General features: G+C 45.8%; 1 protein-coding gene across 6 annotated transcripts in view; it reads left to right on the plus strand.

Annotated features, from left to right (window-relative positions):
* Nucleotides 1–12,916, plus strand: part of spega (striated muscle enriched protein kinase a) — a 54,414-nt gene extending 41,498 nt beyond the window's left edge. For all 6 annotated transcript variants that reach the window (XM_037090671.1, XM_037090672.1, XM_037090673.1 and 3 more), the window contains 18 exons: nucleotides 579–779; nucleotides 1,226–1,283; nucleotides 1,372–1,449; nucleotides 1,527–1,699; nucleotides 1,845–1,871; nucleotides 1,969–2,121; nucleotides 2,208–2,250; nucleotides 2,371–2,436; nucleotides 2,940–5,610; nucleotides 5,707–5,874; nucleotides 7,810–7,932; nucleotides 8,704–8,868; nucleotides 9,005–9,617; nucleotides 9,719–9,958; nucleotides 10,204–10,427; nucleotides 10,574–10,649; nucleotides 10,779–10,928; nucleotides 11,408–12,916. In XM_037090671.1, coding sequence (XP_036946566.1) covers nucleotides 579–779; nucleotides 1,226–1,283; nucleotides 1,372–1,449; nucleotides 1,527–1,699; nucleotides 1,845–1,871; nucleotides 1,969–2,121; nucleotides 2,208–2,250; nucleotides 2,371–2,436; nucleotides 2,940–5,610; nucleotides 5,707–5,874; nucleotides 7,810–7,932; nucleotides 8,704–8,868; nucleotides 9,005–9,617; nucleotides 9,719–9,958; nucleotides 10,204–10,427; nucleotides 10,574–10,649; nucleotides 10,779–10,928; nucleotides 11,408–11,645 — 5,467 coding nt within the window. In that variant the 3' untranslated portion in view covers nucleotides 11,646–12,916. The remainder of the gene's footprint in view (nucleotides 1–578; nucleotides 780–1,225; nucleotides 1,284–1,371; nucleotides 1,450–1,526; nucleotides 1,700–1,844; nucleotides 1,872–1,968; nucleotides 2,122–2,207; nucleotides 2,251–2,370; nucleotides 2,437–2,939; nucleotides 5,611–5,706; nucleotides 5,875–7,809; nucleotides 7,933–8,703; nucleotides 8,869–9,004; nucleotides 9,618–9,718; nucleotides 9,959–10,203; nucleotides 10,428–10,573; nucleotides 10,650–10,778; nucleotides 10,929–11,407) is intronic.
* Nucleotides 12,917–13,629: the final 713 nt, after the last annotated feature.

The following is a 13,629-nucleotide window of genomic DNA, read 5'->3' on the forward strand; positions in this document are numbered from 1 at the left end:
TTTTCCAACCAGTGGATGTCTTTTGGTTATTAAACAGAGAAGCAAACTCTATTCTCCAAATCAGCACAAACAAACACCCGAGAGGCACGAAAGTGGATTCAGTAATCTTTGCACATCCAGTGAATTTCATCTTACAGCAGATACCAGTTGAAGATCGGCTGATGCCATAGATCAGACTGTAGATGTGTGTTTCGGATACCAGAGTCAAACTCTTTTCTTTCTTTTCAGCCTCGTGTTAAATTTCTCTTGGAAGAGCATTTTAGACGAGAACGGCATAAAAATGATTCTGCTAAAATAACCTGAGCTCAGAGGTCCTCTCACCGGCTTTGAGCCTCCAGCTGTAGTAATTTACCAAATGCTGAAAAGCAAGCGAGTTGACATTTAAGCTGATAATATTTTGTCAGACATAATGCTCGTAAAGGTCAAGAATGAACTCCAACGCTCAAACAGTAGCTGTATTTAGATCTGCGGCCGTAATGAGGTCACTCATGGCTGGTACGATTATGAAAAAAAGAATCAAGTCTCCTCCTGAAAATATTCTTTTGGTATTTTAATGTCTTAATGTCTGATTGGTGCAGGGGGGCCTTCTCCTATGTGAAGCGGGTGACTCAGAAAAAGGGAAAGGCCGAGTTCGCTGCCAAGTTCATCTCTGCTCGAGGGAAGAGGAAAGCCTTGGCTCTCAGAGAGATGGACCTGCTGTCTGAGCTGGACAACGAGAGGATCCTGTACTTCCACGACGCCTTCGAGAAGAAGAACATGGTGGTGATCATCACAGAGTTGTATCCTTTCAACGTGGCTTATTTACAATGACAGGAAAGGTTGCAGCTTCTTTTTCTACCTGTGGAAAGTCGAAAAGGCTCTACTTTTCCTGCATTACCGTTTCAAATTTGATCTGCTTCACTGTTGAACAAAAGTGCACTTACATGCATCTCAAGGACACTAAAGATCCAGCGCATTAATCCTAATGTCTTCTGCAGTCCCCTGGAGCCATGAATGAAGCGCAGCACAGCTTTTTTCTCTCTGACTCATCGCCGATGAGTGGAATTAGCAAGAGATAGGATGTGTGGGAGTTTTGCTCATTTATAATTCATTCCTCATGCACCTACCACTTGGCTTATCTGTGCAGTCAAGTCACAGCTCTTCTCTTCTTCTTCTTCTTCTTCTTCTTCTTCTTCTTCTTCTTCTTCTTCAATTTTTTTTTTTTTTCCTCAACTGTTGTGTGAAGATGTCACGAGGAGCTGCTGGAGAGAATGTCCAAAAAAACAACAGTCAAGGAGCTGGAGGTTTGTGTGTGCCTGTGCTGACTGACTGCACTGCGCCATCATTATGTAACGTGACTTTTAAGTTCCTTCCCTGGTGTTTTCTCCGCAGATCCGCTGGAGTGTTCAGCAGGTTTTGGAGGGTCTTCGTTATCTTCATCAAAAAAACATCGCCCACCTTGATATTAAGGTAGCTCTCCGTCCCAATTTTGCAGATTTATCGATCAGTAAATCTTATTTAAAAGCACTTAATGTTGTTTCTTCTAGCCTGAAAACATTTTAATGGCGAGCGCCGGGAGCGACCAGATCCGCATTTGTGACTTCGGCAACGCCATGAAACTGGATTCTTCTGAGGAGTACTACAGCAAGTACGGCACGCCAGAATATGTGGCGCCGGAGATCGTTAACCAAACGCCCGTCTCCACGGCAACAGACATATGGTGAGCCACCTGTTCTCCAGCGTGGAGAAGTGACTGCACGCTGCAGCCTCCAGCCTCGTTAGCTGCAATTGCAATAAAATCTCTTGTCTTTTATGAGCTTCCATGTTGTTTCCACGTGTCACTCATCTGTCCTGCTCCCCCACAGGCCTGTCGGTGTCATCACTTACCTCTGGTATGTCATATACACTTCTGTTTTGCCACGAAATATCTAATTTTAGAGGCCCACACCGAAATGTTACTCAAAAGGATCGTGTTTTATTTTACTTTAGCCTGACTGGTGTGTCTCCTTTCGCTGGCGAGAACGATCGCGCCACAGCCTTAAACATCCGTAACTACAACGTGGCGTTCGAGGAGAGCATGTTCTCTGACCTCTGCAAAGAAGCAAAGGGATTCGTCATCAAGCTCTTGGTGGTGGACAGACTGTAAGCATCTTGGTCATTTACCATAAACACATAAATATCTGTAGTTTCTTTTCTAAACACCCTCCTGCATCTTCTGCCTCTCCCAGGAGGCCCAGCGCCATCGAGTGCCTTCGTCATCCTTGGTTCAAGGTGAGTCATCATTCAGAAAATGAATCACCCAGCCTCAAGCTTTTCAGTGTGTCATGAGATTTGTGTTTATATCCCCACCAAGGTTAATGGCGACTCCTCTCTTTTTTTGTATCTTTGCAGTCACCAACGAACAAGAGCATCAGCACGGCGATGCTGAAGCAAGTTCTGTCCAGAAGGCAATGGCAGGTAAAGCCACTGTGATGACAAATCGGTAGAAAGCCATTTGAGTGTGTGGAAATAAAAAGGGACATTAAAAATCATCCAAGACCTGATTCAAAGAGAGTGAGTTAGTGAGAGAGCCGAAAGTATCCGTTCAGACCAGAATAACTCCCGCTGGATGTTTCATAGTTTGGTTGGTTCTTAGTTTTGTCACTGGAGATGACTGACTTTCCCTGATGTTTGAATCGAAGTTTAAAAACAGCACAATTGAACCTATAAGGTTAAATATCATCCAGCCGTCTCTTTCAACCAACACCTTATTATCAGTCACAAAAGCACCTGCTGATGGAGGTAAAACTTTGATTAAATGAACTCCAAAACCACTTCAGTTTAATTTAACCCCATGTTGATCAATTCATACGAAACGAGACCCATTTGAATCTCAGAAGTGTATAGTTACCTCAGACTTTGCATGGAATGAAGGGACATTAAATAAACTTCCTCACGTTGTCCTCGTTTGGCTTTTTCAGCGTTCGCTAATCAGCTACAAATCGAAGATGGTGATGCGCTCAATCCCGGAGCTCTTAAATGACTCATCCAGCCATGTTTCCATCGCAGTGGCGAGACATTTAAAAGAAGGCTCCCCACCGCCCTCCTCTTCCTCTGACTCAGATGCAGATGTGGATGAGCTTCCCTTTATCCCCATGCCTCTGTCGATGGTCTTCTCCGGGTCCAGGGTCTCGCTCAATGAGATCCCAGGGGACGAAGATGCCACTGCATGGCCCAGTGTTGCAGCTGATGGGTCAAGGAAAAGGGATGACATGGAGATAGCAGGTACGAGAGGAGGGGCTGTTAGGAAAAGGGTGAAAGATGAAGAGGAAACCCAAAATGAGGAGAAAACAGAAAAGACAAAACGAGCTCCCCTTAAAAAAGGATCAAGCGTGGAGTCGGAGGATTCACAAACGAAATCCAGGAGGGCGACCATGAGGAGAGGCAGCTCTGCTGATTCTGCACTGCTTCTCCATATTGACCCAGAAGAGGGAAACGCCAACGGTGATTCAGAGGCAAGTAACAAGAGCCTCAAAAAGGCTGTTTCTATGGAACTACCCAATCGCAGTCCGAGCCCTGGCGCAGCAAAGTTGAGCCAGGAGGATTACGCACTCAAACTGGAACTGATGAGACAGCGGTTGCTCAGGGGAGGAAGCATGGACAAAAAGATGAGCGGCCTACGAGGGCCATTATTTGAAACACTCGGTATGGAAGAGGAGAGGCGGACTGGGTCTCTGGATCGTAATCTGAGGAGATCCAGAGCAGGGCCGTCAACACTCATCAGAGCAGCGTCTTCAGAGAATACAGGGGAGGACATGCCACAGACCAAAGTCTTTCGTAAAAGCGCCTCCTTCACTCAGGGGGATTCTGAGCCCATGCCCCTACACCGCAGGTTTGGAGCCCCCCTAGAGATCCCATCGGTGGGCAACGGGAGCGTAGAAGGGAAGAAGCTCCAGGAGGCGACCTCGATGTCCGCGCTTACAGAACAAACAACACTGGAGTCGAAACCTGGCTCACCTACAAAGAGGACTTCCTTTATACTCCCAACGCAAGACAGATTGGACCAAGAGAACAATGTGAAAGACCACGAGGAAATGCAAAGTATGAATGAGAAGAACATAACAGAGAAAAGGACCAAAACCCAGTTAGAAAAGGCAGATAAAGGAGAATCTGAGTCTAGATCCCCGTCTGTTATTACTCCTATAATCGTAATAGAGGAGGATGATGAGGACGAAGAGAGGAAAGAAAATCAAGAGCTGCATATTAATGAAAAAGGAGACGAAGACACACGAGTAAATAGTAAACCGTCGTCTGTGTATGCCCAACACAAACATCCGATTGCTGCAGCCACGCCCACTGATACAAAACCCACAGATTCTCCCACGTTACCTGAACACGCAGCGGTATTTTCCAAGGTAGCAACTGCTGACCGACCTCCTGGTTCTGTTTCCACATCATCGAACCCTGACCTTCCTGCCGTCGGCCGCCAGCCTGTGCTCAGAACAGACATCAAAGACATCGACTCGGAGGAGGTCTTTGAAGCCAGGTTTAAGAAGCGGGAGTCGTCTTTGACCCGTGGCCTCCGCAAACTGACCAGAAACAAATCAGAGGAGAAATCACCGGTGCTCAGCCGGAAGGGTGTCGAGGGCGGTGAGGAGGTTTACAGGCCTGGGCCGAGGGGGGCGCCGATTGAAATGGTATCCAGAGGATTACAGGAGAAATCCAAATCCGTTCAAGATCTAAGAGTGGAAGATAAGGAAACGGGGCTTGGTCTGATTGGGAGGTTTTCCTTGCGGTCAAAGAGGTCAACATCCGTTGATAAGAAGGGCGAGAAACCAAAGGAGGAAAAGAGTCAGGAAACTGCTGTAAGCAAGAGAGTTTCATGGGCGATTGGTCGCAGTAAGTCCCTGGATACGAAGGAGCTGAGCAGCGCACAGAAGCAGCTGGATGAAAGAGAACAAAGAAAAGCTGAGGAGTCATCTGTTTCTGCTATGAGGCGCAAGTTTGAGTCCAAAGTGGCAGGGATCTCTGCCAAAATAAGGACGCAGTCAGAGGAGAGGAAGGATAAAGACACTGGGGGAAGTCAGAAAGAGCTGGTGCAAAAGGATTCCAAGAAAGTCCCCGACTCTCCTGTCCTGGCAATGAAACAGAAGTTTGAGAACAAAGTGGCGGGAATATCCTCGAAAATCCGTAGTCAGTCTGAGGAGAGAAAAGAGGACGGGGAGGAAAAGAGGACGCCTCTGTTTGCCCGCCATCGTCATTCCCAGTCTGAGGGGCGAGGACTCAAGGGTATGGGCATCCCTGAGAATCAGCTAGCAAAACAAACCGGTGCCAGTGCGTCCAAGGAATCCATTGAATCCACTTCTAGCATCCAGTCCGAAAAAACCTCAGAGAGCGACAGGCGATCGCGGTGGGACAGGTGGGGACTGACGAGGGGGAAGAGGGATAAAACCCCCTCCCAGACGGATCTGCCTTCATCCACCCCCAAAGAGGAGGGTCTGTCAAAGAGCCAGCAGTTCATACGCTCTGCTTCAGACTTCGCCCCCGTGTTCCACATCAAACTAAAAGACCACGTCTTGTTGGAGGGCGAGTCCGTCACTCTGAGCTGCCTTCCAGCTGGAAGTCCACCTCCAGGCATAACATGGATGAAAGGTATCTCACTTAAATTCCCACGAAAATATCATGACGTTATCAATCTGCTGTTCAGTCGCTCATTTTTATTTTTGTTTTTTTGTGTGTGATTTCCAGATCGGAAACCGCTGGAGGTGGATGACAGGGTCAACCTGATCTCCCACCCAGACGGCAGGCAGCTTCTTACAATCATGAAGTCCAGCCGCAAGGACGATGGCGTTTATGAGTGCATAGCTACCAACCCGATAGCCACCATCACCACCTCCTGCACACTGTCCATCGCTTGTAAGTAGCTTGTTCAGCCCCTGTTTGTTCACAGAGGATTGTTTTGGTGGTTAGTTTGTCACTGCAGATGTTGAGATGACTTTTAGAGATTAAAGGTTTGGTAAGGTCACAAAATCACTTCACTATCATACAGCCTTAAAAAAGTAAAAATACAACACTTGTGTCATATGAAGATATCCAGAATCCGAGACAATACATAGTCTCACATCACGGCCGTGTTATAATGATATAAATCGATTGTTGCTCAGCCGTAATTACAACATGGAGTGAGTTTTCTAACCAGACATCCAGCTGCTCCTTCGTCTTTGGTGCACTCACAGTAATTATCCTCATAATGTGATGTATTTTACCTAATTCAATTTTAATAGCGGGAAGAATGGTATGAATATTAATACAGTCGGTATGAATATTAATGTCAACAGATTAACTTTACAGTAGATTAGCTTAATGGGTTTTTCGTCGTTTTCTCATATTCATCGTGTGATGGGAACAAATGATGCTTCCTGCAATTTGAAGTCAGCTGCGGCTCGTCACAGTTAACACTCCAGTCATGCCTCCGCACAAACGGAGTGTAATGAGAACAACAGCGCTCGGATTCTGCCTCTGCTGCTCACAAATGCAGCGCTGATAACGAGACTTTTGAGGCTTCAGTGGAAGATGTATTTCTCAGACGTCAGATGCAATCGACTGCGCTGGAACTTTATTTGTTTCGGCGTCGGACGTGTTACTAATCTCAGCCGCTGATGCTTATTTGTTTCCGCTTGACAATCTATCAGCCGTGAGAAAAATACTTCAGACAGCTTATCTCGCCTGGAGCACTGGCTCTATTGTTCACGCCGGTGCACAGGCCTGATGGGAAATACGTTTGAAAAGTTATAGGGATGACACTATTTGTGTCGGGGTTTGTTTTGGTGTGACAACAGAACTCTGTACCCTGGTCTCCGGAAAATCAGCATCTTTTCTTTTTCTTTCTTCCGTATCTTGACTCTCGATGTGATGAAACTGTGACATTTCTGTGCAGAATTGTAATGTAAACTATAACCAAATCATGCTGTTTCTAAGTAAACACAGACGCTCTTATAAGTCAGATCTGGAAAAAGACGTGCAGAAAAAACAACTCTCTCTTTGTCCACAACTGAGCTTGAGGTCAAACATTATCAACACATAAGACTGATGATTAACAACTGTTTGACTAAAACGAGTGGTAACAAGCAAGATGTGTACAGATTCCCACTAATAATAACCAGTAGCAGAGCAAAATTCCATCTCGCTCACACAGTAGTAAAGCCGGGCACACATACTGAAACCACGAACATGTTGACACACTCGCACACTTCACAGTCAAACCACCCACACACTGCACACACCCTTCAAACCGCAGACACAAAACAGTTAAAACCCTGCACATACAGACACACATCGCCAAAAACCAACAGTAAGTCTTCTGGTATTTATTCAATTTATGGAAAAACGATCTTTTACCTACAGTAAAAACATCAAATCACCAAGTTAATCAAACTACAAGACGAATCTCAGGCTCCTCCTGTGATAAAGGGAATTAAATCGCTGCAAAAGAGGAAGACAAAGTGAGCAAAACGTCGGCCTTTTGTTAATAAATCAGTGCCGAGGTGATAAATGTGTGCGGAAATGGCTTTTTTTTTTCGGTGGAAATTGATTGATGCTGCTGCAGCGTTTTAATTGGTAGTTCTTGTTCCTGTTATGTTAAATTGGACCCCAGAAAGAGAAGCAGCCACTTTATGGAGGCTAATTGGGATCTTATCTTATCTGTAACTCAAGGGAACAGCGGTGTGCAAACAACAGAAGGAAGTAGGATAGGAAGAGAATTACTCGAGAAGTGTTGGTCAGTGTTTGTCCTGGAAAGCCTCCACAGAAGCCGGTGTGCACTCACCTGATTTACTCCTTGACCTCCGTAAGGTGTCCCAAAACGACCGGGAACCCCTGAAGTCCCCCAGACCTACAACAACACAGCCCTGGTGCTCTGGAAGCCAGCAGACACCAAGTCGCCCTGCAGCTACACCCTGGAGAGAAAGACGGAAGGTGAGCTCGTCCAAACACACATATAAAGACGTGTACTGCGGCCTGTTGGCAGCTTTAAGACTACTTTCTCTAGCTGCACTCTCGTCAGCGTGATGCTGTGCAGCCACATGAGGGGGGAAAAAAAAGGAAATTAAAATGTTTCAAAGGAGGCAACGCTTTGACAGTGTTTGGCTTTGCACTGTATGTTCTCTGGGAAATGAGTTTTCAAATCCATAGACGCCACTTAGACAGAGAAAATGAGCCGGTCCACGAGGGAATAGTGACTGTAGCGGCGCTGCGATGATTCATCGCTATCTCATGGTGTGCTGGAGGAAAATAAAGTCACACAGACTTGGAGCTGCAGACTCAAGAGTTTGTGAATATTTATTGAACTCTTTCGGTCTGATAGATTTCACTCTGGAGTGTATTCTGCCTCTGTGCCATCTTTGCCACGAGGAGAGTGCGTCACTGCTTCATTTACATTTTAATTCATCTCTGTTTGAGCGTGCCTGAGGAAGAAATAAGACACTGTGGTGCATAATTTGTGTGAAATTTGTGCATTTCAGTTGTAGAGCCCTTTTCATGAAGCTTGTTTTTGATCCATGTGCATGTCCAGTTTATCTGTTTGACAACACCGCCCCCTGCTGCCCAATACGTGAACTACAACAGGAGATCAGCAACTTCTTTGTCATGATTTTACTTAAAAATACATAGAAATCCAATCTACATACCAACACATGTGTAAAGATCACATCAACAGCAGCTCTAATCTCTTCCTCCTCTGTCCTGTAGGGGACTCTAAGTGGCTGACTGTGGCCACCGGAGTGGTCGACTGTTACTACAACGTCACGGACCTGCCAGCAGGCGGCACGTTCAGGTTCCGGGTCACGTGTACCAACAAGGCCGGACAGGGACCGTCCAGCAGCTGCTCCGCTCCAGTCAGCCTCCACCCGACAGGTATTTATACACTTTCAATGAAAGTCAGTTCTGTTTCCCAAAGCTACATAATTCCCCTTCAAAAAACAAACAGGATGTGTCAAGAGGAGTGGCTAAAATATTAAATGTGTATTGAGTCAGTTTTTGTGTTTCACAGGTGGAGGAGCTCCACCTGGTGTGGCTGTTGTAAAAACAGTCCCAGCTCCACCTGAGCCAGTCGTCACCTCCTCAGTGACCGTCCCTCCACTCCGACCGGTCCAGAACAGCGCTCCCAGGATACCTGTCACCACCATCACTTCCGCCTCCACCTCTCCGAAAGATGCACCTGCTGCTTCACCTCCATCCAAAATGGACGCCGCACCCACCCCTCTGTCCTCAGCCAAGGACGCTCCAAAAGTAACCTCCGCAGTCAAAGCACCTCCACCTTTTGTCGTCCCCAAACCCCAGAGTCCGGTAAACGTGGTGTCTCCTATGACCCAGACACCAGCAGCATCGCCTCCACCTGCTCTTGTAACCCCGCCACTGACGCCAACCAAACCAGCAGCGGCCTCCGTGCCCACGTACGTCCCCACCACCACCGTCACTGCTCGCGTGGCTCCGACTCCTGTCTCCTTCTCCCCGCAAGTTCTCCAGAGCTCCAGCCTGAGCCCCATCGCTGACGGGGCCAGTACCCCCTCCAGAAGCACCCCATCAGGGCGTGCTACACCCTCCTCTGCTTTACGGCAGGGGGTCCCACAGAAACCCTACACCTTCCTGGACGAGAAAGGAAGGTGAGACAGAATGTCCTCGTCCCAACGGAGGCCATAACTGCCTTTCTCTGCGTGTTGCAATAGAGTGATATGTTTGTTTGTTTGTTTGTTTTTTTTGCCAGGGGGCGTTTTGGAGTCGTCCGAGAGTGCCGCGAGAACTCGACGGGCAAAATCTACATGGCAAAGATCATTCCCTACAGCCCGGAGAGCAAACAGGAAGTCCTGAAGGAGTACGAGATCCTGAAGTCCCTCCACAACGAGAAGGTCATGGCTCTGCACGAGGCCTACGTCACGCCGCGCTACCTGGTGCTGGTGGTGGAGTACTGCACCGGCAAAGAGCTGCTGTACAGCCTGATCGACAGGTAGGAGGGCGGGATGTGTCACCTCACACCGGGATGGACAAAGTCGGGCAGACGTACATGGCGGGGGGTCAGAGAGAAGACCTTTTCACTCTGTGACAGCTCGGTGCTGCAGAGAAAACATTTAATGTAACTTCAGAGGAATCCACTAACTAGTCTTCTCTATGAAATGGCAAATACAGAAGGCTCCCTAGGTTAACGTAATAAAACTTTCCTCTCAGTATCAACTCTCTTTCTGCTCACTAAAGGTTCCGTTACTCCGAGGACGACGTGGCGGGTTACCTGGTCCAGATCCTGCAGGGAGTCGAGTACCTCCACAACCGCCGCGTCCTCCACCTGGACCTCAAGCCCGACAACATCATGGTGACCAACCTCAACGCCATCAAGATCGTGGACTTCGGAAGCGCTCAGAGCTTCAACCCCCTCAGCCTCAAACAGCAGGACCCAGGAGCGGGAACTCTGGAGTACATGGGTAAAAAACAAGACGGTGTTGCTGTGTGTGTTGTGTGTTTCTTATTGTTTAATACACTGGGCCATTCTAGCAGCATTAAGCAAAGTTCTATTAATGCAATCTCTCATTTTTCTACATTTACATCCTCTTGAAAAATGTGATCCAAGCTCCTGAGATGGTAAAAGGTGAAGTGGTCGGTCCTCCTGCGGATATTTGGACCGTCGGAGTCGTCACCCACATCATGTAAGTGAAGCGTCCCTTTGAAATTAAATTAACTTGTTTTTATTTAATAACTCAGTTTTTGCTACAGCATGCTAAAGCACCCGACAATTTGAAGGGCTCCTAAAACGTTCATTTTATGTTCAAACCCAGGCTCAGTGGTCAACTGCCCTTCGAAGATAAAGACCCTCTACAAGTCGAATCCAAAATCCTCATGGCAAAGTTTGACCCGACGAAACTTTACCCAAATGTGTCCCAAAGTGCCTCCGCCTTTCTCAAGAAGATGTTGAGCAGTTACCCGTGGTGAGTGCCCACAACATTTTAATTTACACTTTGTATACTTTTATTTTGGGTTACTATTAGAATAGATTTACATGCTTTAATGCTTAAAAAACACATCCAACTGCTCAGATAGTCCTCTGCTCTCCCTCTGTCTGAACGCGCCTGTCTCTTTAAGGTGAAAACCCCAGTGTGCTCTGATTGGTCAGCTGACACACGCCTGACCCAGCAGCACCAACAACAAGAGAGCAGCTTTGCTAAATCAATTCTCACTGCAAACTTAGCTCCGAGGCGTAAATTAAGGAAATGTGTGACATGGTGACGTAGTGTGATGTCACAGTGTTACAAAATAAAGGGCGGGACTATTGATGATGTGTTTGAGGAGCACTGCTTTCTGTGGGAGAGAAGAGCTTCTGTTTACATGCACAGCAACATATATAAAACAAAAGGAAACTAAAAAGCATGACGGGTCTCCTTTAAGTTCTACGTATTTGTATTTTCAGGGCGCGTCCGACGACACGAGACTGCTTCACGCAGGCGTGGCTGCAGGACTCCTACCTGATGAAGCTGAGGAGGCAGACCCTCACCTTCACCTCCAGCCGACTCAAAGAGTTCCTGGTGGACCAACAATGCCGCCGTACAGAAGGCGCCACCAAGCACAAGGTGATGCTGCGCACCTACCAGAGCTCGCCCCAGTCCACGCCGACCGGGACCGCGCCGCATGTTCCCAGCCCGAAGTGACGCGACGGCGATAATAGCAGCACCGAGAGTGCAGAGTCGGATCGGCGCACAGCGAAGCAGAAATAACAACTTTTTGTTGCCTCTTGAACTGCTGCGTGAGGGATGTCGGCCTGCCGAGGGAGGCGCAGGTTCAGACATCCAACGAAAAAAAGGCGGGAGTCCACGTGTTATTCTGTCGAAACTTCAACGGGACTCTGAGACTGAAACAGGAAGAGAAAAGGGAACTAGAAGAAGACCGACCGTCGCAGAACTTCAGTCCAGAACTTCTCACAAACTGTTGATCCGCTGAGAGGACACAGGATGTTCTTTTTGTTTTATCTTTTTTTTTTTTTTCTTTTGATTGATCGCACAATTTTCTCAGTCACATTGTGAAAAAATTGCACACTAAACATTTGGCTCAGACTTCTGACTCCACTCTGCACGATCAGCCCGGAACATGTGTATCGTTAAACATTGACGTCACTGAACTTTAGTAGTAAAAAAAAAAACAACTCATGTGAATGTACCATGATTTAAGCTGCTAATTTATTTCATTTTGTTTTGCATTTTACTTACATTTTAAAACTCAAAACCAAAAATATTCTTTTCTTTTTTTCTTTTCTTTTCTTTTGGTGAATCGTTTACTTTTCTCATGTTAATTTATTTGCATGTGTGCGAGCATTTCTGATTTTGAAAAATTAGCATCGAGGCAAAAAACAAAAAAAGTAAATAAAAATAAGGAGTGTCTTTGTGATTGGTGTTAGGATTCACGCCGTAAAAATGAACTATTTTAGGGTGAGCTAGGACTTTTTTTGGTACAACTTCTTGTTCTGTGGTTACAACTGAACTCTGTAATAAAACTATGAATTGTAGATAAGATTTTACTTAGAAACGTCTCACAGACACTGGTAAAAAAAACACATAAAAAAAAAAAAAATGGCTGTTGTTTCTCAGTATTACCCATCGGTTGGTCAGGTTTTGCCTAAATCACGATCATCCAGTCAGTGCCTAAATCGGATTGATATCCAAAACAACATATTGATCTTGTAAATGTGTCTCCATTGAATTCACAATTGATGAAAAGCAAAAATTCGACAGCACACGCAGTCCTTGTGATAACAGAGCGTCTCGTGTATTGATCCCTCGCCGTGTTTCCTTTTTTTTGTATGAATTTGGACGGCTGAAGATTTGTAAATGTACCAATTTGCGGTGTTTATATGTGGGGGGGAAAAAAAAGTTGAAGATGTTTTCATGAGATAGTATGTAATAAAATATTGATACAATTGGAGAAATCCTCTTGTCACTCTCTCTCTCTCTGGGATGCAGTTTTGGAATATGAAATCAACAAACAACACTGTGAAATCTCTCGTGTGCACTGTTGTTGTGAGGAATCCCTGGAAAAGGAGCCTGAAAATTCATTTTCACCGTCACACATTTAACCCTGACACGCGTCGCCATCTGACGCTGATAACATGAGTGTCAATACAATGTGCAATATCACTCTTTAACTGGTTTATAGTGCTGTTTTGTACGATGTCTTTTATCGGCCTATAATGAAATAATAGCGGTGGTATGCACCTTTAAAGTTGGTTTGCAGGCTGCTAATAAACACAGAAGAAGAAGAAGAAGAAGAAGAACTTAAGGTGCAAGAGAAATAGGTGCAGTTTTATTTACACTTTTAATCTTAATCTTTGAATCGGCTTAAGAAAATCCATATGATTCATCCCTACTTTTCTAACTTAGTTTGCATTGTAATTGACCAGCCATTACTCCTTTTTTTCCGTTTTATTCAGCTTAATTCTTATTCCATCTGAATTAGGCCTGAATCTGCAGCATGTCCTGATTAGTTTTCGACATTGAACGAATGTGAATATGAATATGATTGTGTTAAATGCTTTCTAACAACTCAGGAGGGAACTTTTAATGCACTTGTCTTTACTTTTTTAAAAAACTATGATCCAGTTGTTTGTCACAGTCTGCTCATGTGTATTTTGAAGGAAGACGG

The sequence above is a fragment of the Acanthopagrus latus genome, chromosome 24 (assembly GCF_904848185.1).
Source record: "Acanthopagrus latus isolate v.2019 chromosome 24, fAcaLat1.1, whole genome shotgun sequence".
NCBI classification, from domain to species: domain Eukaryota; kingdom Metazoa; phylum Chordata; class Actinopteri; order Spariformes; family Sparidae; genus Acanthopagrus; species Acanthopagrus latus.